Genomic DNA, 21,245 nt, shown 5'->3' on the forward strand with positions numbered 1-21,245 from the left:
GAGTATTTACGACACGAAACTAAATGTAGCATTGCAGCAATGCGTATGTGCGCTCTTGAAGGGTTTTTTTGATTCTGCTTGGAGAATACTGTGGACTGATTGCATTATTGAACGGGACTTTGAGGGGCTAGCTCACGAACAGGACCCACTACTTGTTGAAGAGATTGTGTGCTTGGGGAAGACCAGGGACTGGAGGTGCGTGATGATGGCATTCAAGACATGGCCCCCCACAAGGGTGGGGCTGGCAGGGCTCACCTTGGGGCCCGGGACGATTCTCATCATTTTTTCATTTTTTTCACACTAAATTAACTATAAAGGGGCCCGTAAAAAGTCTGGTCTGGGGGCCCACCAGAGGATCCGGCCTAGGGGCCCCGCTCTAGGATATGGGGGCCATGATTCAAGAACTGGTAAAAAATGTCTAGTTGAGACGGTAGATGAAGTGATAGATCTTTTTTGCACAAACCAGAGAGCGTTTGTAACGCCCGAGTGGCGTGGTGGTAAGATGCTCATCTACCACCGTGAAGGTTGCTGTCACGCTCCTGGATTCGAACCAGAGGAAGGCTTTAGATAAGATATTTTCTCTAACGAACTTGAGTCGACCATCTCTAGACAGCACCTTCATTTCCAACCCATCTCATTAATGGCAGTAATTAGCGATATAACCAGAGTTGGTGCTTGGTGAAGTAGCAAGAGTTTATGGACGGTATCTCACACGTGAGGAAGAGAAAAGTAAGGAGATGCCCCTCACTTCAAATGAGATTAGAGAGATGTGTTTATCTGTGCAAAACTCTGTAGATAAAAACCACACACCTAAATAAAGCTGTAGCACACAGTATGTGCGAGCAATGAATCTGTCCAACGAACACTGCTGTTTCCCATTTCGCAGAAATTCCAAAAAGAAGGGAAAAGCAAGTGTTATTGAATATGGTTCTTTTCGACAGTGCCTTTCAAAAAAAGAATAATTTTGCTAAAACAGTGAGTCCGTAAATCGTCCTAAACGATACTCAACGAGAGCGAGGAGGACCAAGTTAATTTGTAAAATTTTTCGTATTGTATGTTTATTTATGGCGTTATTAATATTATGTATATTTTTTGTATTATTACTATTATTATTGTGTTTAATTATTGATTGAATGCTTAGAGGAGAAATAAGGTATAATTCTTCTCGATGATTGAATGCCGCTTTTATTAGTCATTTTTATGTAAATGAATAATTGTGGAACGAACTTTATCCGCGTTTCCATTATTTAATATGGGAAGTTTGACTCGAATAGCTATTCGGATAACGAGCACGTTAGTGGAATGAATTAAGCTCGTTAACTCAAGTTCTACTGCATTTTTATTGAGAAGATATGTTCATTATTTTCTAAGGTGGAAAACAGCAATGTCTGTTTCTCATTTGGTGAAATATGGTCTTGCTGAGTTACAAGAAAAAAATCGATTACTTTCTATCGCTTTTTAATCGATGTTGGAGGAAACTCGTCTGCTTGTTTACACTGTAAACTTCCCAGACAGACAGTGATTTAAAGGAACATACTCGGGGTCATGGCGTTGCGGTCAGTTTACTTACGCTTTGCTTCATTATCTATTCAACAGGTGATTCGTTTTCTTTTTCCTTCTTTTCACTCATTATTATTTTTTGCGTGGGTAAAGAGGTTTTCGTTTTTCTCTCCCACCCTTTCATGTCAACATCTTTTCACATAAATTGTTTGAAGAAGCACGTGCCCGTGTCCTTGATAGACATGTGTTCCTTTTCACGTGGCAAATATCCCTGACAGCCGACATTGGAACGTGATGCTTAAAAACATAGAATAAATGAGCTGTCTAATTATAAAACCAGATTTTGGCAAATTTTTTAAGAGAAACAAATTACTGTAATATGATTAATTACTTAATATACTATTATATTATAATTAATTGCATTATTTATGGAAGTATTTTGTCTTTTTTTTTTTAAATTGATATTAGATATTAGGTTTTAACAAAATTTTAGCTCCAAATATTTGAATTTTTTTTTTTTCAGAACAGTAGTATAACCCCTTTTAGCGATTTTCTTTGGTGAGAAAAGAAAAAAAGTCGCCAAAAAGAGGTAATGCTGTGGCTGTTAAAAGGAGTCTGAGTACAATAAAAACATGATTGCAGGATTAAAACTAAAGCTAGTATGCAAAAAAATTACTGAAAATGGGAATATGAATGTACAACCTCTAGAAAACAATGGAATGGCAAGAAAGATGTCGGAGCAACTTATTGTTTGTTTTATATAACCAGAGACTCGTTTTAAGTCATTGTATTATTCGTTTTTGATGTGTTGGTGATTTTTTTCTTTGGAGCAGAAGTTCAAAATCACGACTTTGTTTCACTCTTGGCGTCATCCCATCATGCTTTTGAACGTTTTTCTCATCAAAGAATGAAATCGCCATAAATGATTATGTTCTATATCTGTTCCTTTTTTTTATTTTGGATCTATCTGGTTTTTCAACAAAGCTATGGGATATATCTCGATTTGAAAAGAGTTGTTGCTTTACCTATTCTTATCAATTTTAAAACTATCAAAAAATAGTAATGGGATGAAAAAAAATTATCAGAAAAATCCATATTAATACAGTATGCATGTTAATAATACAATTAAATTGAACACATTGTTAATTTTAGCTATTAAAAATACTTTTACTTATTAACCTTTAACTGGCATTGTGGGGTCATTTCATACCACACACATTGATCATCTTGCCATCCCTTGAGAAAGAAGTGCATCTGGTCTATCCTGTTATCATTACTTTTCAAGCTGGTTGTTTACACGGACTTGACAAATTTATGAAGTTCTGCTTTTCCCTTCCTTTATATATATCATTGGTCAAAGTTCTGTGGAGTACGAAATGACCCCATCTCACCACTTCCATAAGGCTACGGCCTAAGTGTTCAGAAGAGAACAGGGTCTTGGAAAAGCATCGGTTATTTTGATAGCAATTTCATATTAGTCGTAAAATATCAAATATTCAAAGTTGAGCATAAGGATAGTGCTCTAAGTGAATCGTACGATCTTGTAGATCAACATGTCGCGGTGTTGTGTGCAGGGACTGTGTTGACTTCTAATATGACTTACCATATTTTCACATGCACCAAAGTTAATGTTATTTGAATATGTAAATTTCTGAGTATGTTTTATTCATTTTTTAATCATAAAAATTGCGTAAAATTTTTTTATATATAATTAAAAAAAAAAAAAAACTACAAAAGTCATGTATCTCTCCATTTCTTTTGAATGTGTGTCTAGTAAAAGATCATTTTCAGAAAATAATTAAAGACAATTTTGAAAAATTATTTAGTGTATTGATTGATAGATGAAGTCTGAAGACAAAAACTGTTGCTTTTATGAAAACTTTTTGTCAATTTTTTTAAATGCATTAATACTTGCTAGGGTCAAAATTACTTCACAATGCCAGTTAGGTATGCATAGAACTTCCACAATGCCACCTTTATAAAGGTTAATAATGTATACATTAATAATAGGGTTGTGACAGTGCCGTAACTAGGCTGGGCAACCGGTGCACTGGCCCAGTACCCTGAGCCGAATGAGGGCCCCAAAAAATTTATACTTATTTTTACATAATAACAACCCTTTCAAGAAGGGTCCCAAGGAAAAGTCTGTCCCCCTCTCTTTACGTGGTTTCGCTTCACGCGATTTCACCATAATGCGATTTTTAAAAGTTTATTTTAGGAATTTCAACCTGTAAAATTCGGTTTGGAATTTAACTTTAACCCTGGAAATGGGCTTGCAAATTGAGGATATACAGGGTGCATAGGTAACAGGGCGTATGGCATTTTACTGGTGAAACCACTGATCCTAGAGGCATACTCCTAATTAGAAAAAGTATTCAAATAATGTGTAGTACTCAGATATGTCATTCATGTTGCAAGGGATTGTATAGTTATTAAAATAAAAAAAATTAACTTTATATACATACTTTGTCTCAAAAAATTCAATTAGAAAGTTGTTGCCTGGTCTCGTCTGATGCCAACTGAAATTATTCCATGTTTCTAAGTGCATTATTAACTGAGATATTCACATTCAAAAAATGTAGGAAAGGGGGGGGGAAGCATTAAATGCAGGTAAAATTGTTTTCTTGCACTTAATGCTGTTTTTCCCAAACTTTCCTCCATTTTTCAAATTCAAATATCTCAAAATTTCACACTTAGAAACATGGAATTTTTTAGTTGGCATCAGGAAAAACAAAGTAACAACTTATTAGGTTTTTGGCCATATACGTACTGTATATAAAGTTAATTTTTTTTGTGTGCGTGAATGACATATCTGAGTACTAAGGGTTATTTGAATACTTTTTCTAATTGGAAGTATGCCTCTAGGATCAATGGTTCACCAATAAAATGTCATACGTACTGTTACCTATGCACCCTATATATATGTTTTTCCAAAGACAAGTTTGGGAAATGAATCTGTTCTCTTATTTCTACAAACTGATAAAAAGTTACTCAATTTTATCAATCAACATTATGTAGAAAACTTCTCGTAATATAAATAATTTTTTTCAGCTCTGCATTTAGTTAGTTTTTTTACTAAATTTTGTCAAGTTGAATAAAGTGTTTTTTTTAGGTCAAAGCATTTCATTTCATTTAAGAATGCATTGAAGAAATAAATTGTTTATGTTTATTTAAATTTATTGAAATTTTTTCAAAATTCTGATAGCAAACTTTTAATCAGTCAGGGATGTTTAGTATTTGAAAATTGATGTTTTTTAGTTCAGATAAAAAAAATTTCTATACTGATTCAGCCTATTTGTGAGAAATATTTGAATGATGTATGGATTTTATGTAGAGCTTGAAAGCTCCGAAGAATGCAAGTTTTGGTTTTATCAACCATCCTCCAGCGATTAAAACACTTTGCCTAAGCAGTTCTTGGACAGGCACTGAGGGATTAGCTGAAGATGATCCAGAGTTATGGGCACTAGTGCAGGAAGAGAAACATCGTCAAACATCAGGCTTAGAACTGATAGCATCTGAAGTAATAAATTTTCTTATTAAAAACTAACACTAAGTCAAATTCTTTTTAATGCATATTAAAATTTATATTTGATTCAGATGAAGCAAAGTTTGATATTTTGTTAATTGAGCATTGTTTGATATTTTTTGCTTAATGTGTCAGTGTCTGATGTATTAATCTATTAGTAGTACATTCCCATGTTTGTTTAAGGGCCGTATTCACCGACATGGTTTAAACTGCAGTCACAATTTTTTGATAAGAGATCGATACAGATTGGTTAAATTCAGGTTTTTAACCAATCTATATTGATCTCTTATCCAAAAATTGTGACTACAGTTTAAACCATGTCGGTGAATACGGCCCTTAATGTTACCCAACATTAAAATAAATTTGCAAATAACAAGAATGAAATATGACAGTTTTTCCCACTATCGTTATTTATTAACAATATAAACCTGTTAAAATATTTTTATGATTAAGCAATGTAACAAACAATTTTTTTTTTAAATGTTAACATTAAAAAATATCATAAAATGGTATTGAAACGTTCTCACCAAATCATCCATCAGGGCATACTTCATTCTCTGAGTTTCTCAACTTCGGTAATGGAACAAAAATCCATATCTCCCGATGGCACAAGTTCAGCAAAACACTGCAACAGTGAGTCCAGGATGGATGTAAACATGTTCTGAAGTCCGTCCGGAATATTTCATCCCCGATAAGAGGGCGCCCCTTCTTGATTTCACACGCAGACCTCTGGATGGGCAGAGAGACTATCAACGAGAGGAGAAGTGGAGCTACTCCAACAGCATCACAACAGGAAATCAGTCCATCAACTCATGACAACGAAGGAAGAGCAACCCTTCATATGGAGCAAAATGGGACGAGACGTCTCGGCAACAAACCTCTACGTAATCAAATACCGAGCTCAAAATATGTCGATACCTAGCACACTGCTGGTATATATGGAGAAACCCTTCATCATTAGCTATCACAAGAATGAATCAAAACTGAGAATTGAGGGTACTGAAATTAACAAACTTTTTAACAAATAATATCTCATTTGCATATTTATGTGGAATAAAACACTATTACGTAACTTCGACATATGGAAATTGGCAACACACAGAATGTAAATCATCGACTTGTAGTTTTGACGTGGCTTTGTCGAGCATCCTAATCAGAATTTTTGGCCATTTTCTATTGCTGCGTGGCTGGCGGACTGCACACTTAGCCAGGAGGATCGCCAACAATCCAAATTTCATGTTCGCGGGTGTTTACACTGGGAACATCGGACGGGAACCACTCACAGAATGTAAATATTGGAGACCTGGCCAGGGTCTACAACACTAAGCCTATGGCACTTTGAAATTCTCATGATGTTTATTAATTGCAAGGTGGTCCATGGCTCACTGACGGCATGAACGTAAAATATTGCATTTTTCATGTATAATTATATTTGGAAAAACATTTGACAATGACGGATGGAATCCATAACTGCATTCTCAAATTCTGTGCTGAAGAAATTGCTAACTGTCTTTTGATTATTTTCAGTGTTTCTCTAAATTCCATTCTACCCTCTGATTGGAAAATAAATAAAATCATTCCAATTCACAAATCTGGTCCTTTTACCAATTCCCTCAATTTCAGACCTATTACAATCACCTCTCTTGCTGTAAAATTCTCGAACACATCATAGCAAAGGAAATCTGCACCCACATTGATTCCATAAATGTTTTCTTCCTGAATCAACATGGCTTCAGACGTTCTCTCTCTACTTCCTCTCAATTAGCCTTTTTCATCCATGACCTCTCGGGAGCCATTGATAAAAGCTTACAAATGGATGTCATTTTCTTAGATTTCCCAAAAGCATATGATAAAGTCCCCTACGACAAATTACTTAAACTTTCTACACCCAGCTTAAACTTTCAATTTCTTAATTGGATGGAAGCCTTCCTAAAATACCATAAACAATATGTCCATTTCAAAGACTACAACTCTCCATTGGCCACTGTAAATTTTTGGACCCCTCAGAGATCAGTAATTTCCCCACTTTCATTTTTAATATTTATCAACGACCTGCCTGAAGCTCTCCACTATACCACTAGAGTTTTTGCTGATGATTTCGTAATCTACCGCACCATAAATCATGAGTTAGAACAAGAAATTCTCCAATGCAATCTCAATTCCATCTCCTAATGGTGTTCCTCGTGGCAAATGCCGCTGGACATATCTGAAACGGTTTTCATGAGAATTTCATGGAAAATTTCACCCCTCAAATTTTCATACTCTATTAATAACTCCTCTATACTCCAGGTTTCTCAATATAAATACCTCTGTGTTATTATTTCAGCAGACCTGTGCTAGAATAGACATATCAATTGTATCTACCAAAAATGTCTCAAATTCTTCTTCCTTCGCCACAACCTTAAACACTCTACTTGCGATATAAGACTCCTCTGTTATCAAACCTATATTTTTCCAGTTCTCTCCTATGCCTCTGAAATTTAGGACCCCTACACTGCTAGCAATATCGAGAAGCTGGAATCAATACAAAATAAAGCCACCCGCTTTATCTGTGACAGTTGGTCTTCCTTTGTGTCTTTTTCTGAACTAAAATGCTAACTTAATCTCCTCCCTCTAAGTACTCACCACCTTTTTTTTTCTTGATTAACTCGGTATTATTGAAATAATACCGATACCTATAATAAGTATTATATACCTATAAGTTATTATATACCTATAATAATAGTGTTTTTCTGTCACCATCAACCGCATTCTCATGTATAGGCCTCGGCCAACATTATTGTATAAATAAATGAATAATAACCTTCAGTTGTATGTATCGGAATGATGACAGTATTTATTCTTTTGCTTTTAGAGTATATTTAATAAGTATATTGTTAAGATTAAAAAATATAATACCATAATCCCGAATACCATACTGTCAACATAAAAAAAATTAAGATATAGGGGCTGAAAATGAAAATAGAACATTTTCACTTCGTAACAGACTATCACAAGAACTTGAAAACAAAGGATAAAATTTAGAAGGAAAAATAGATTTGAAACTTGATTAGACAAGCTTTATAGAAAGATGTAAAAAAAAAATTAAGTACAGGTTTTATACAGGGTGTTTAACTGTTTAGAACAACTAACTGTTTTTGGAGGCTTGATGTCACCCATCAAGCTGAACAATATTTAGGCCTATGGAACCTATGGTCACAATCTACTCAGTGTCAGCAAAACAAAGTAAATTGTCCAGGTTTCAACAATGAAAAAAAGGGACATAACAAAATCATAAGTTGCACAACCCCATGCAAATCAGTGAAAGACTCAAAGATGTTGAAAGTGACGTCCAGGGTTGGTGTTACACAGTTCATACATTGACAATTGAAAGACTAAGACCAAACATGATCCATTATTTGTTCCATGGGGATTTAAGCCTTTTGCCCCAAGAGGGCTGGACTACACTGGAGAGACAAATGAAAGACTGATGCACCCTCTTCTAGACTCATGTTGTCGTATTGATCTTGTCTGCTGCAACAAGAATTCTTACAAGATCCTCCTCAGAGTCTATCAGTGTCTCATACACCAATGCTTTTATGTGCCCCTACAAGAAGTAGCCCAGTGGATTTGGGTGTAGAGAGTGTGGAGGCCATACCATGTCCAATCCATGGCTCTGGATATCTGGCATTCAAGGCATGTCAGGCAGCATTGCTAAAGTGCTCTAATGGTTGAGGATTATGTTCTGGAGAGAAGTAGCACTTCTCCAGCAGAGCAGAAATTATGTCAGAAGTGAGGACTTGTTCTTGTTGGACAAGTTTCTAAGTTTTGCTCTTCTGACACTCTGGGTGAATTGCGGTAATAGGTTCCATTCTAAATATTGTTGGTCTTTGTGATGGATACCAATACTCTTCCAATTTTTTCTAAACAGTTTACATACACCCTGTATATCCTGACCTCATGATAAACAGCTTATACAATATTGCTTATGTATCAAACTGATCGATGGAAGCCTACTCTAGAAATGAAAAGTAAAACTAAAATGATGTTCATGAAATTGAAGTAGCAATGCATAAGGGGAAAAGTTCATAAAAATTTTGTTGTCATGAAATTTGATGTGTATTTAATGGGAAATAATTATTATATATGGCATAATTTTGTTTTTTATATTACAGCTAGTGGTGGCTTGCTGGTTTTAAATTAGGGTGCTACAGAGCAGAATTTGAAGAAAATTCATTATTTCACTTAAAACAATTTTTTGATATTTCAAAATTGCATAGAATGGCTGACTTTCAATCAAGCTCAACATGATATATCTGAATAATATTTTGTAGTAGTGTTCTCTCTATTTTTTTTATTTTTCATTTTTTTGTTATTACTATGAAACACATTTGAAACAAACTTTTTTTATATTACATACTCTTTTGCAAAAAAAAAAAAAAAAAAGCACTATGAAGAATGTGATTGTTTTTATTGAAATTTAATGTGTGTTAAGCTCATACACAGATAATGAAATTATAAAAAATTCAAAGCTGTAGAACCCATCAATGGTTAGCCATTGCACATTGAATGGTCAAATCAGTAATCAGTGAATCCCCCCAGCAGCAATGGATGCTTGTATACATCAATGCAAGGAGTGATAAAGATTCCTAATTTCCTCTTGCAGTACTTTCTGCCAGACATTTACCAATTGTTGCTTCAGATTTGTGACATTTTGGGGTGCCCAAATCTGGCAGCCATGATGATCGGCTAGGACACCACTCTAGACGACTCTGCCAATGTTGTGGGTTTACAGACAGACATCTTAAAGGCAGTGTGAGCATAACGTTGCCTCAGTCAAGTGCCATGAGATGGTGAAAGGTACCACGGGTAGTATGGAAGAGGCTGTAGCATGTTGGATAGCGGACAATGATGCTGTTGGGGCTGTTTGGGCCTGTCGCACAATCATTCAATCTTGCCTCACATTACTGCACCTTTCAGAACTTTCATTCTGCCGATGAGTTCTTTGCAACTCACCGTCAAGTTAACAACCATTGCTACCAGCCTATTGCTTGGTATGACCATCCAGCTTCATGCATCCCAACTATGTGACGACTTTCAAAGACATAAATTGGCTATAAAGTCTTCAACAATGTCGTAACAGCATTATTGGTTGTGTCTCCAGGGGACTGCAATGAAAGCAACAAGAAAAAATAAACTGTCCACAATTGTTAGCTGTTTCATACAATGCTAGTTGCACTGTAAAAACACGCTATGACCAAAGTTAACATTCATTATCCTTGAGAATTTCATTATTTGCATACTGTATGAAGGAATATGCATCTGAAATTTCAAGATCAAATTATTTTTCAGAAGTGCTTCGTTTTGCTAAAGAGTGTACTGCAAATTAGGATTTCTAGAAAATTCATATCTAAAAATTTATTAGACTTTTCTTTTACTTTATTAATGGCTGTCTATTGTTATTAATTGTTGTCTCTATTTCCAAGTAAATTTATAGTGTACAAAAATTTATAAAGAAGATGGATGTCCATACCCCTCCCCAGTTATATAACCATCAGCCTCCCTCTTGTGCGGGAGTTCTTTCAAACCTTGCTTGTGCACATTTGTTCAGAAAGAGCACTAAGTCTGTGTCACACTTCAATATATGAAAACAGAAGTCCCTTTAAAGGGTGTTTCAGTGACTTTGGTCATGCTTGCTCATACAAATGAATTGCGATGTTAGTTTTTGCAATATTTCTGCAAGCATAACTTTAAAAGAGATAGTTTTTAGATTCACACACATTTCTTGATTTCATGGAGGGATTTAACTTAAACCATTCTTTGCTGAATTATTCAAGTGAAATCTAACAATCTTCTAAAAAATAAAAACTTTATAATTCAGTAATTGATTTTTCATATTTCTTTTAAAACTAATTGTTGTGCACTCCTGTAACATGACCACCAGCTGCCTCTGATTGTAACTAGATGGAAATATAAATAAATTTAGTTGAGCATACAACTATTGTTTAAGCTTTTATTGTTTCAAGGAGTTGATTTTTCTTTCATTTCTTTTTTTTAGAACTTTGCTAGTCGGGCTTGTTTAGAAGCTTTAGGATCTTGTTTGAATAATAAATACTCAGAAGGATACCCAGGACAGAGGTACAGTAAATTTTACTTTTTATGAATTTGTTTTTTCTAAAAGTAAAGTAAATGGTCTAGTGACTTTTTGATACATTGTGGCTGTACAACTGTTTTTTTATTGCAAAATGTTTGTACTCTTTTTTCCTTATTAAGTAATTTTTAGAGGGAATAAGCCATTCAGGTTTCAGCTCTGTATATGCACAAGTTTTTCTGATTTGCAAATTGAATTTTTTTGTTTCTTTGATTGAAGTGTTCTCCTTATCTTATTGAACTTCAAACAGAATATTAAATACAGTAGAGTCTCAATAATTCCAAGTGAACAGGACCGAGACCACCTCAGATTACTAAAAACTCAGACTAGCGGAAAAGTAACAAAAAACAGTATTTTAAGTGTGTTTGGGGAGGGAGTTACCTACTCTTACCTGTTTTTCTCTTAATTTAACTGCTTAATTCATTATGCAACTACCAAGACACATGGCTTCTTTATGGAAGTTGACAGTGGATCCAGCAAAAGATCTTAACTAGGATTTCTGTGAGGGGGGTTTTGCAGCCCTCACAACTGTAAAATTCAATGATTTTATATTGATATTTTTGTCCCCTCTTAAAATTTGCTATCCGGGGCAGTTGCCCCCCCCCCCCTAGTTCTGGTCCTGGCTCCATCCCTGGAGGGGGGCGAGAGCTTGATATGAATGTTATTTTTCTACATTACAAATTTATTGTAGAAGGGTCTATGAAAAGTTCTAGCCTCTGGAGCCCAGGGCCAAAGACTTGCAATCTTAGATACCAAGACCCCTTCAATCCCTGTTAACACACCTTCACATTCAAATTACTAACTTTGGGGGGAAACTGAGATAATATCAAACAAAAATCGTTCTTGAAAAAAAAACCCCCAGATTTTGAGAAATATTGAAAAATCTCACTGCCTCAGATTATCGAGAACCTCAAAATTTCAAGACTCAATTTATTGAGTGCTATGTCATGCATTTATACTGGAAAAGAGAAAGGGCAGGGCACCTCTTATGTGTCAACAGATAAACTAATGTCTTCTGTGTAAGGAAGGAATCCACATATCTATACAAATGTTAGAATTTCTTGTTAGCTATGCAACTTATATAAAGTGGCTATATCTGATCAGATGCAACAAATGACAGCATGTAAAATAATAATGGGGTTGGGGCAGGGATGCTAAAGCTAGGGGCATTGGTGGGGGGTAACTGACATCAAGTTGCTTGGGGAGGGACATTTTTTTGTGGTTTTGTTTATCAGTCACCTACTGAATGAGTCTGTTGTCTCAAGATATTTCATGTTATTTCCTTGTGTTTAGGACTTGCTTAATAAAAATGTGACAATATTTTGAAATAATGCTTCTGAATTTCTGCTCCCTCCTATGTTTTTTCTTTTTAATACTGTATCATTGCTTACACCTTTTTTTTCCTTCTCCCACTATTCTTATTTTTCTCCTTTTTTACTTTTTTCAATTTATTTATATTTTTCACATTACTGTATTTGTTTTTCACATTACTGTATTTGTTTTTCACATTACTGTTATTTTTCTTTTCTTTTATATTATTTTTCTATTCTATTTTTTTAATATTTTATTATTTTTACTATTTATTTGATTATTTTTTATTACGTTTCTCTTTAAAAGCCATTTTTCTCTTGTGTATAAAGTATATGTAATACTTTAGTATTATAATTTTTCTTTTGTATATTTTCGACGGTATACGAATGCTGATTGTACCATTATATATGGCCCTATGTTATACTGTATGGTGCATAGGGAGATGTCTGTGTGACAGAAAATTAAAAAAAAAATACTGTATCCATTTTCTTTTTTTTTTTTAGCAGTTTGGATCACCTGTCTATAAAAAAACATTTATTAGTAGAATTTGAGCTTGTCTAAGCTACACCAATGAAAATAACAATGATATATTTTACAGATACTATGGTGGAACTGAAGTTATTGATAAAATAGAAATTCTCTGTCAGAAGAGAGCTCTGGAAGCTTTTCGCCTTAGTTCAAATGATTGGGGAGTGAATGTCCAGCCATATTCAGGATCACCTGCCAATTTTGCAGCTTATACAGCATTATTGAAGCCTCATGACAGATTAATGGGACTAGATCTTCCAGATGGTGGGCAGTGAGTCTTTTCATTGTTTTTCCTTTAATGTATGATCGTTCACAGATGTGGAATAAATAGATATATCAGTATAATAGGCTATATGCAATATAAATAAAATAGAACCGGGATCTTTCAAAGAATTTTTTTGAAGCTGCTGTGTATGTATGTGGGATTATGTTGACTCCAATTTGATAATTTTCCTACTTTAGCAAATAAATGTCAGTCATGTCAAGTGCCACTGTGGTGGTCGAATCGTCATAGTGATGAACTCGCATCATAGGGATACTAATTCAAGCCCCACTGTTACCACAGTGGTGGTCAACTGAAGTTGGTTTTCTGGGGTTCCCAACTTTGAGGTGCAAATGTGAGTCGATCTCCTGTTAAAAAGTTTCGCCACAGGCCTACAAACAGTACAGTTATTCAGTCATTACATTTCACTTCTGAAATGTAGATGGCAGAACTAAAAACTCATACACAACACTAGATACGCACTCAGACTGTTAGATATACACACTTACACTTTTGGCACAACTCACTAGTTAGTAAATTGCCCATGGCGATAGACCTGAGTTGTGCGCTTGGTTTGAAAGGAAGTCATGTCAAGTTCTGAATGTGTGTGAATTTATATTTTTTATTGAGGTTAAATTGCGTTTGTATGAATTACAGTATTTAAGCAAATTTCTGTGCATTTTTTTAAAAAAATACAATGTCTTAAAGATGTATATTTCTTGGGTCAACTTGAATTTTTATGGACATTTTAATTTTCAGCTTAACTCACGGATTCATGAATGACCAGAAACGCATTTCTGCAACATCTGTGTATTTTGAATCAATGGGATACAAGTTGAATGTAAGTTTTTTTTTTCTTTTTATTCAAAGTATTGAATAATTTTAATTATTGGGCAGAAAGTAAAGGTTTTCCCTAATCATAATTAGGATATTTATTCTATAACTACATGTTGGACTATTTTTCTTGATGTCTTTAATCTATGTTTCAATAAAAAAGTAATTACAGAAATAATTATCATATACAAGATTCCCTCTAACTTTTTTGTTTGCAGTGACAGAAATTTTACATCTGCCTAGATGAAAAAACAATGTCACTGTATATATTAAATTTCTTCTGTACAGCAAAAACGCTGAATGTGTGGAAGCATTTCTAGCTGTGTATGCAGCTAGAATGAACAGCTGCTGTGGTGGTCAAGTGGTCATACTGATGGACTCGCATTGTGAGAACCAGGGTTGGGACTCCACCGGTGCCACAGGGGTGGTCGGCTGAAGTTGATTTCTGGTGGTTCCCAATTTCAAGGTGCGAATGCGAGTTGATCTATTCGCATAAAGTCTAACCACAGAGAGCAGCATGCCTACATTGGTACAAATGTTCAATCATTACACTTCAATCACAATTTCAAATATAGATGGCAGCAGTAAAAATCAACACACAACACTAGATAAGCACTCAGACTGATGCACAAACTTTGTTTCAGACTCTGCCACAAAGCTGGACTGGAAGAGATTTCGGCAACAGGATAAGTTCCGACATTCATTCATTCAGCGTAGAGGAAACATTGGTCACGTGTGCACTATGTTACACTGAATACAACCGTTAAATGTTTTGATAGTTGCATAAGTAGAACATTGATTTCAAATAGCTACCCAGAATTGACTTTAAAATTTTGTTCTAATTGGTCCCTATGTACATGAAATACAGTGAGAATTCTTAAAACTAGAATGCCGGATTGGCGGCCATTTTGATGGTTGATTTTTGAAAATGCTATTATCTCGGCAGTATTTGACATACACACTCCATTTTTGGTTATTTTCCATTATTTCTGCACTTAACTCTGTGTACAACAATTTGAAGACATTGAAAATTTTGTTCAGGAGATATCAATGTTTATACCTAGAACGGCCAAGACCAGTCATTTTGACTGCTGTATGTAAATTGTATGTTTTCTCTTTGTGGTGGGCATTGATGGATACTTTTGCTTTTAGGTTTATTCCCTATCATTCCTGATGGCACACACAACACAACACATATTCACGCGTAACATATCAATAAGAAAAAATAAAATAAAAAATGCTATTCGTTTTGCATCACATGTTACTGGGTAATATTGACAAGGACAGTATGTACCCACAATATTATGTCTTATTGAGCTGTAGCCTCTGTTATGAAAGTTTAGGAACTTGTTTTTTCTAATTGTTTTCCTTGCAAGCTTGTTTAAAGTTTCATAACTCTTTATGCTACCATCTGCATTGAGAGTTTTATAGGAAACAGGTTAATTTGCAGCGTGTAGAAATGGCTTTTAGAAAAAGGATGTATTAGAACAAAATAGTCTAATTTTATCAGTGCTGAATGATATTTTAGACAATAAATCTGAGGCCGAAAAGACTTACGACGCAAACTTTGACAAAAAAAAAATCATGATTTTCTGCTATATCTACGTGGAAGAGAAAGTAGGGATTTCAAAAGTGACTGGTCTGAATCAGATAATATTGACAAAAAAGAAAAAGATGTATTTTTTTAAATTGTATATTCTTCATAAGTTATTTTGTAGTATGAAATTTTAATAGTGCTGTAGTTTTTTTCCTCGATAGTGAAAATTTACAGTGGCATAATAGTATGTTATCCACAGCATACACAAACATCTAAATAAAGTGAACAGGAAAGACCGTGATATACATATAAAAATGTGTAGGCTACATCACCAAATGTGTGATGTAAATGCAATGTTTATCTAATTTATTTCATGGTAAATCTTGTCCACCCTCTAATTTTTCATATTTATAGTTGGAAAGTAATTTTATGGACACCCTGTATGCTTAAGAAATCACAAATTTCTTCAAAATTAACAAATTAACCCTGTGAGATAATGCTTGTTATTTTTCATTGTAAAAATTCAGTGTGATTAAATATATTGCACTAACAAGAAGCAGCCGTCAAAATGACTGCCAGTGGCCCTTTTAGGTATATTGTAAAGTCCAACCCTTCAAGTGTTAAAGAAAGCACATATAGTGCAGGTGTAACGTAAAAAATAATTTGACTAACAAAAATAGTTGATTACCAGTTACCCTAATAAAATACGACATCATTTTGTTTCCTTTCATTAGAATTTTTGTCCATAAGCTACCACTGGTAAAATGACTAGTATAATATCAAGCTGGACTCTTACAGTGTGATTTTTTTCTGAAACTGTCATGGTGTGAAGTACCATTGGATTTTATCAAAGATTTGGGGATGAATCATTAGTGTCTGTCAAATCTGCGTTTTGATTGCTCGCACAAGAGCAAAGAGGCAAATTAGCTCATTTACTGTGACAATACCAAGTCCATATGGCTTTCTCAGTTTGACAATTCTTGACAAAGAACTGAATAATACTACACTCTGATCTTAGCCAAAAGGCCGAGAAGCGATACCAAATAGCACTGGTATTCTATCCACCTTACTTTCTGGATCTTTCTTGTCTTTATCTCTATTCCCATGAGCAACAAAGACTCTCAGATTGGAGATTCATTGTTGTGTATGAAGTGTGGTAAAAAAAAAATTAATGCAGGCTTTTAAAGCATATTCTGGTTGTTTTCTAGCACTGGGGGGGGGGGAACATTTAGATGCCTAGCCTTGAATGTTACTAAAACATGTATGATTCGAAAATTCAGTTGAATATGCAGGTTTAGCAAAATTTATTTTTTGCACTTCAAAGTATCCTCAAGCTTAGCTTTACGCATGAGTGATAAGAAAGAGCCAAAACCAAGTCCCTAGAGGTAGATATAGGACCAAAAATTTTGCTGGTTATTGAATGTAAACCCTAATACAAAAAAACTGGTACACCTGCCTAATATCGTGTAGAGCCCCCGTGAGCACGCAGAAGTGCCGCAACACGACATGGCATGGACTCGACTAATGTCTGAATTAGTGCTGGAGGTAATTGACACCATGAATCCTGCAGGGCTGTCCATACATCCACAGGAGTAAGAGTGGGTGGAGATCTCTTCTGAACAGCACATTGCAAGGTATTCCAGATATGTTCAATAATGTTCATGTCTGGGGATTTAGGTGGCCAGCGGAAGTGTCTAAAGTCAGAAGAGTGCTCCTGGAGCCACTTTGTAGCAATTCTGGACGTGTGGGGTGTCACATTGTCCTGCTGAAATTGTCCAAGCCCGTCGGAATGCCCAATGGACATGAATGGGTACAGGTGATCAGATAGGATGCTTACGTACCTGTCACCTGTCAGAGTCGTATCTAGACGTATCAGGGGTCCCATATCACGCCAACTGCATACGCCCCATACCATCACAGAGCCTCCACCAGCTTGAACAGTCCCCTGTTGACATGTAGGGTCCATGGATTCATGAGGTTGTCTCCATACCTGTACACGTCCATCAGCTTGAAGCAATTGGAACTGAGACTCGTCAGACCAGGCAACGTGTTTCCAAATTTCATCGCTACCTCGGAGATGTTGTGTCCCATCTCTCGTGCGCTGACTATAACACCACGTTCAAACTCACTTAAATCTCGATAACCTGCCATTGTAGCAGCAGTAACCGATCTAACAACTATGCCAGACACTTGTGTTATATAGGCATTGCTGACCGCAGCGCCGTACTCTGATTGGTTCCATATCTCTTTATTTGTATACGCATGCCTGTACTAGTTTTTTTGGCTCTTCAGTTTACTTGTACAGTTTTTTGATTCCTCAAAAACTTGATTTTTTGACTCAATAAATTTTATCAATCAATCACCCTTAAACCAGACGATTCATTTTAACTTTTTGAAGTGATAACTATTTTTTTAGTTCTCCCTCGCAGTTGTAGATGTCAATTTTTCTTTTTTCTTGTAAATTTTTTTTATGATTTTGTTACTTCATGTCATATTCCTCATTTTTATAATCCCATTAATGCAACATATGTTTTATGATTTAAAATATTTATGTATTTTTTTAGCCAGAAACTGGTTTGGTTGACTATGACAAGCTAGAGAGCATGGCAAAGTTGTTTCGTCCAAAACTGATTATTGCTGGAACAAGTGCATATTCGAGGCTATTAGATTACAAACGCTTCCGTCAAGTATGTTATTATTACCACAAAAATTATCTGGCATTGCACAAAAAAGTGAATGCGCAAAGTACATATAGAATATACATGAGCATTTACAGGGTGCATAACTAACAGCGTGCACCACAATTTACTGAAGAACCATTTATTCCAGCATACTTCCCCCTGTTAGAAAACATATTGTTGTATATCCAGCCAAGCCGCCGATGTTTGGCGAGATTTGATCTCGATTGGCTAGAAACACACGCTTCCACTGGCAGTCACCATGGAATGAACACGCAATAGCAACCGTCCTGAAAATGTTAAGTTTATAAATTTTATAGTAATGAGTATTTTATTTTAACTCGCATGATCATTATTTTTCTCAACTCCATCACTCACCAACCACTCACCAACAGTATAATATTCAAATAATGTGCGGCCTTCATATACATCATTCATATTGCAAGGGGTTGTATAGTAATTAAAATAAAAAATTAAGTTTTCAAGCAGACACCCTGCGCTCAAATACCCAGTTAAAAAGTTATTGCTCTGTCTCTCCTGAGGCCAAAGAAAGAAATTCTGTATTTCTAAATGCAATATTTGCTTAGTTATTTAAATTCAAAAATGAAGAAAAATCGGGGGGGGGGGGGGAAAGAAAAAATCGGGGGAACATAAACTAACTGAAAATGTTCCCCCCCCCACCATTTATGCTGTTTTTCTAATTTTCCTTCATTTTTTGAATTAAAATATCTCAGTGAATATTACTCTAAGAAATGCTGAACATCTTTTGTTGGCCTCAAGTGAGACAGACCAACAACCTTCTAATTGGGTTTTTGAGCAAAGGGTGTCCATATAAAAAGTTAATTTTTTCCCTTTTAATAAATATATAACCCTTTGCAATATGAATGTTGTATTTTGAGATCTACACATTATTTAGATACTTTTTGTAATTGGAAGTGTGCCTCTAGGATCAATGGTTTTCCGATCAATTTTGGTGCAGGCTGTTAGCTATGTATCCTGGCATATGTTTCCAATTGAATCACCCCACCACCCCAATTTTATCTTAAAGGTTGTTCCATCTTACACACTCATTGTATTTTCCCCCTCTCTCCCACTTCTCAACTGTTCCTCTTTCTCTTGCTTTCCGGAGATATCAAGTCGAATCCTGGTCCTAAAGTTCTCCGCTCACCCACAAAATCTCAAACACAATCTAGATCCAATTCCCCTTCTGATGCAGCCAAAGCACCTGATAATTCTGATTCTTCTATCCTTCTTAATATTCGTGATACTCAAATGACTATTCTCAACCAACTGACACTTCTCTCATAAAAACAGGACTCTTGCAGTACCCAACTAAATGGCTGATTAAGTGCAGTCGAAGACAAATTTTTCCCTATCGAAGACCTCCAGAAACAGGTTTTTGACCTTTCATCAGATTTTTCTGAATTCCATTCTTACCTTGTCAACAAAATAACAGACCTTGAGGACCACTCCGGTCACACCAACTTGATATTTCATGGCATCCCAGAGGAACCCTCGGACTTGGAAACCCCCTCGACACTTGAATCAAAAATTATTAATTACTGCTCCAATCTTTTACACATCAAAATCTCACCTTCCGATATTGATTGCTGCTATAGACTTGGTTCTAAAAGAGACGTTGGATCTAGACTCTCTATAATTAAATTCAATAAATACAAAGTCAAAACAGAAATTCTCCAAAACTCCTCCAAATTGAAAATAGTGGAATTTACATTTCCGAGTATTTTTCTCTCGAGACCCGCAGACTGGGGGGATAGATTTGGAGGGCTTCCCAGAAATTCCATGATGCTGGTCTGAAAGTCAAACTTTTTCACAACTTTGCCCTCATCAATAACACTAAATACATTTGGGATCACACTGCTAATGACATCCTGACATCCTCCCGATTTCCCAAACTCACCATAATCCTACCCCCCCCCCATCTCACATCCCCCAATCTTCTTCCACTGCCCCTTTAGGCTTCGCACCCAAAACTCCATCTCAAATTCCCTAATAGCACCTCGGAAAAATTCCTTCAAAATTGGTACTATAAATGCAAGAAGCATTTCCAATAAAATTCATTCCCAACCCAAATTTTCTTGCTGTCACTGAAACTTGGTTATATAGAAATATCAGCAATTCTGATTTTTTACCTCCTAACTACCTTGCATTTCGTAAAGATGGAAATACCCGGGGAGGGGGTGTTGCCCTAGTCTTTAACAGCTCCATTCCTCTTCTTGAAATTTCTTTGGATACCAATCTTGTGAAACTGTTGGGGCTGAGTGGCATTGCCCGAACTGCACTCCCATTGCAATATTTTCTCTTTATTTACCTCCTACCCCAGATCTTCACTGTTTTATTGAATTGGAATCAATTTTAGATAAATTTTCTAATTCACACAACTTTATCATAGCTGGTGACTGGAACCTACCCGGAATTGACTGGCATAAATTGGAGTCCCTCTCGGGTAACCATTGTATTAATAATAGAGTTCTTTTTCTTTTCCTTAAATTTAATCTCATTCAAACTATCCTAGAACCGACAAGAATCTCAAACTATTCAAGCTCTAAATTAGACTTAATTGCTGTTTCAAATAAAATCTTGGTTTCCAATATCTCGGTTTTTGATGGCATTTCTGACCACAAAATGCCCTTTGTAAATTTTTCTCTCCATCATACCCCCCCCCCCCTTCCTTTAAGCACATTACAAAACTCAATTTTAACAAGGCCAACTTTCCCCTTCTGCAAAATATCCTCCGCACCCATTTCCTTGAATTAGTTTCATTTTCTGACTCAAATGATGTTCATATTCACTGGAGTAAATTCAAAGCTGTTATCGAGAAATGCAAAGCCTCTGTTCCCATCAAAAATACCACCTCGAAATATATCTTTAACCCCTGGATCAATCGTGATATTATCCATTTAAAAAGAAAAATGTCT

At 35.5% G+C, this 21,245-nt stretch overlaps 1 protein-coding gene across 1 annotated transcript in view; it reads left to right on the forward strand.

Moving 5' to 3' along the window:
- The first annotated feature begins 1,493 nt into the window (after positions 1-1,493).
- The window catches only part of LOC149079952 (serine hydroxymethyltransferase, mitochondrial-like), a 31,785-nt gene continuing 12,033 nt past the window's right edge, over positions 1,494-21,245 (forward strand). Inside the window, exons 1-6 of the mRNA XM_089238850.1 lie at positions 1,494-1,596; positions 4,835-5,020; positions 11,064-11,143; positions 13,066-13,266; positions 14,017-14,098; positions 18,193-18,315. Coding sequence (XP_089094976.1) covers positions 1,546-1,596; positions 4,835-5,020; positions 11,064-11,143; positions 13,066-13,266; positions 14,017-14,098; positions 18,193-18,315 — 723 coding nt within the window. The 5' untranslated portion in view covers positions 1,494-1,545. The remainder of the gene's footprint in view (positions 1,597-4,834; positions 5,021-11,063; positions 11,144-13,065; positions 13,267-14,016; positions 14,099-18,192; positions 18,316-21,245) is intronic.

Source organism: Pholcus phalangioides, unplaced genomic scaffold (assembly GCF_987345545.1).
Source record: "Pholcus phalangioides strain wild (caught in Gottingen) unplaced genomic scaffold, Ppha-v1.0 ptg000011l_1, whole genome shotgun sequence".
In the NCBI taxonomy this organism is placed as follows: Eukaryota; Metazoa; Arthropoda; class Arachnida; order Araneae; family Pholcidae; genus Pholcus; species Pholcus phalangioides.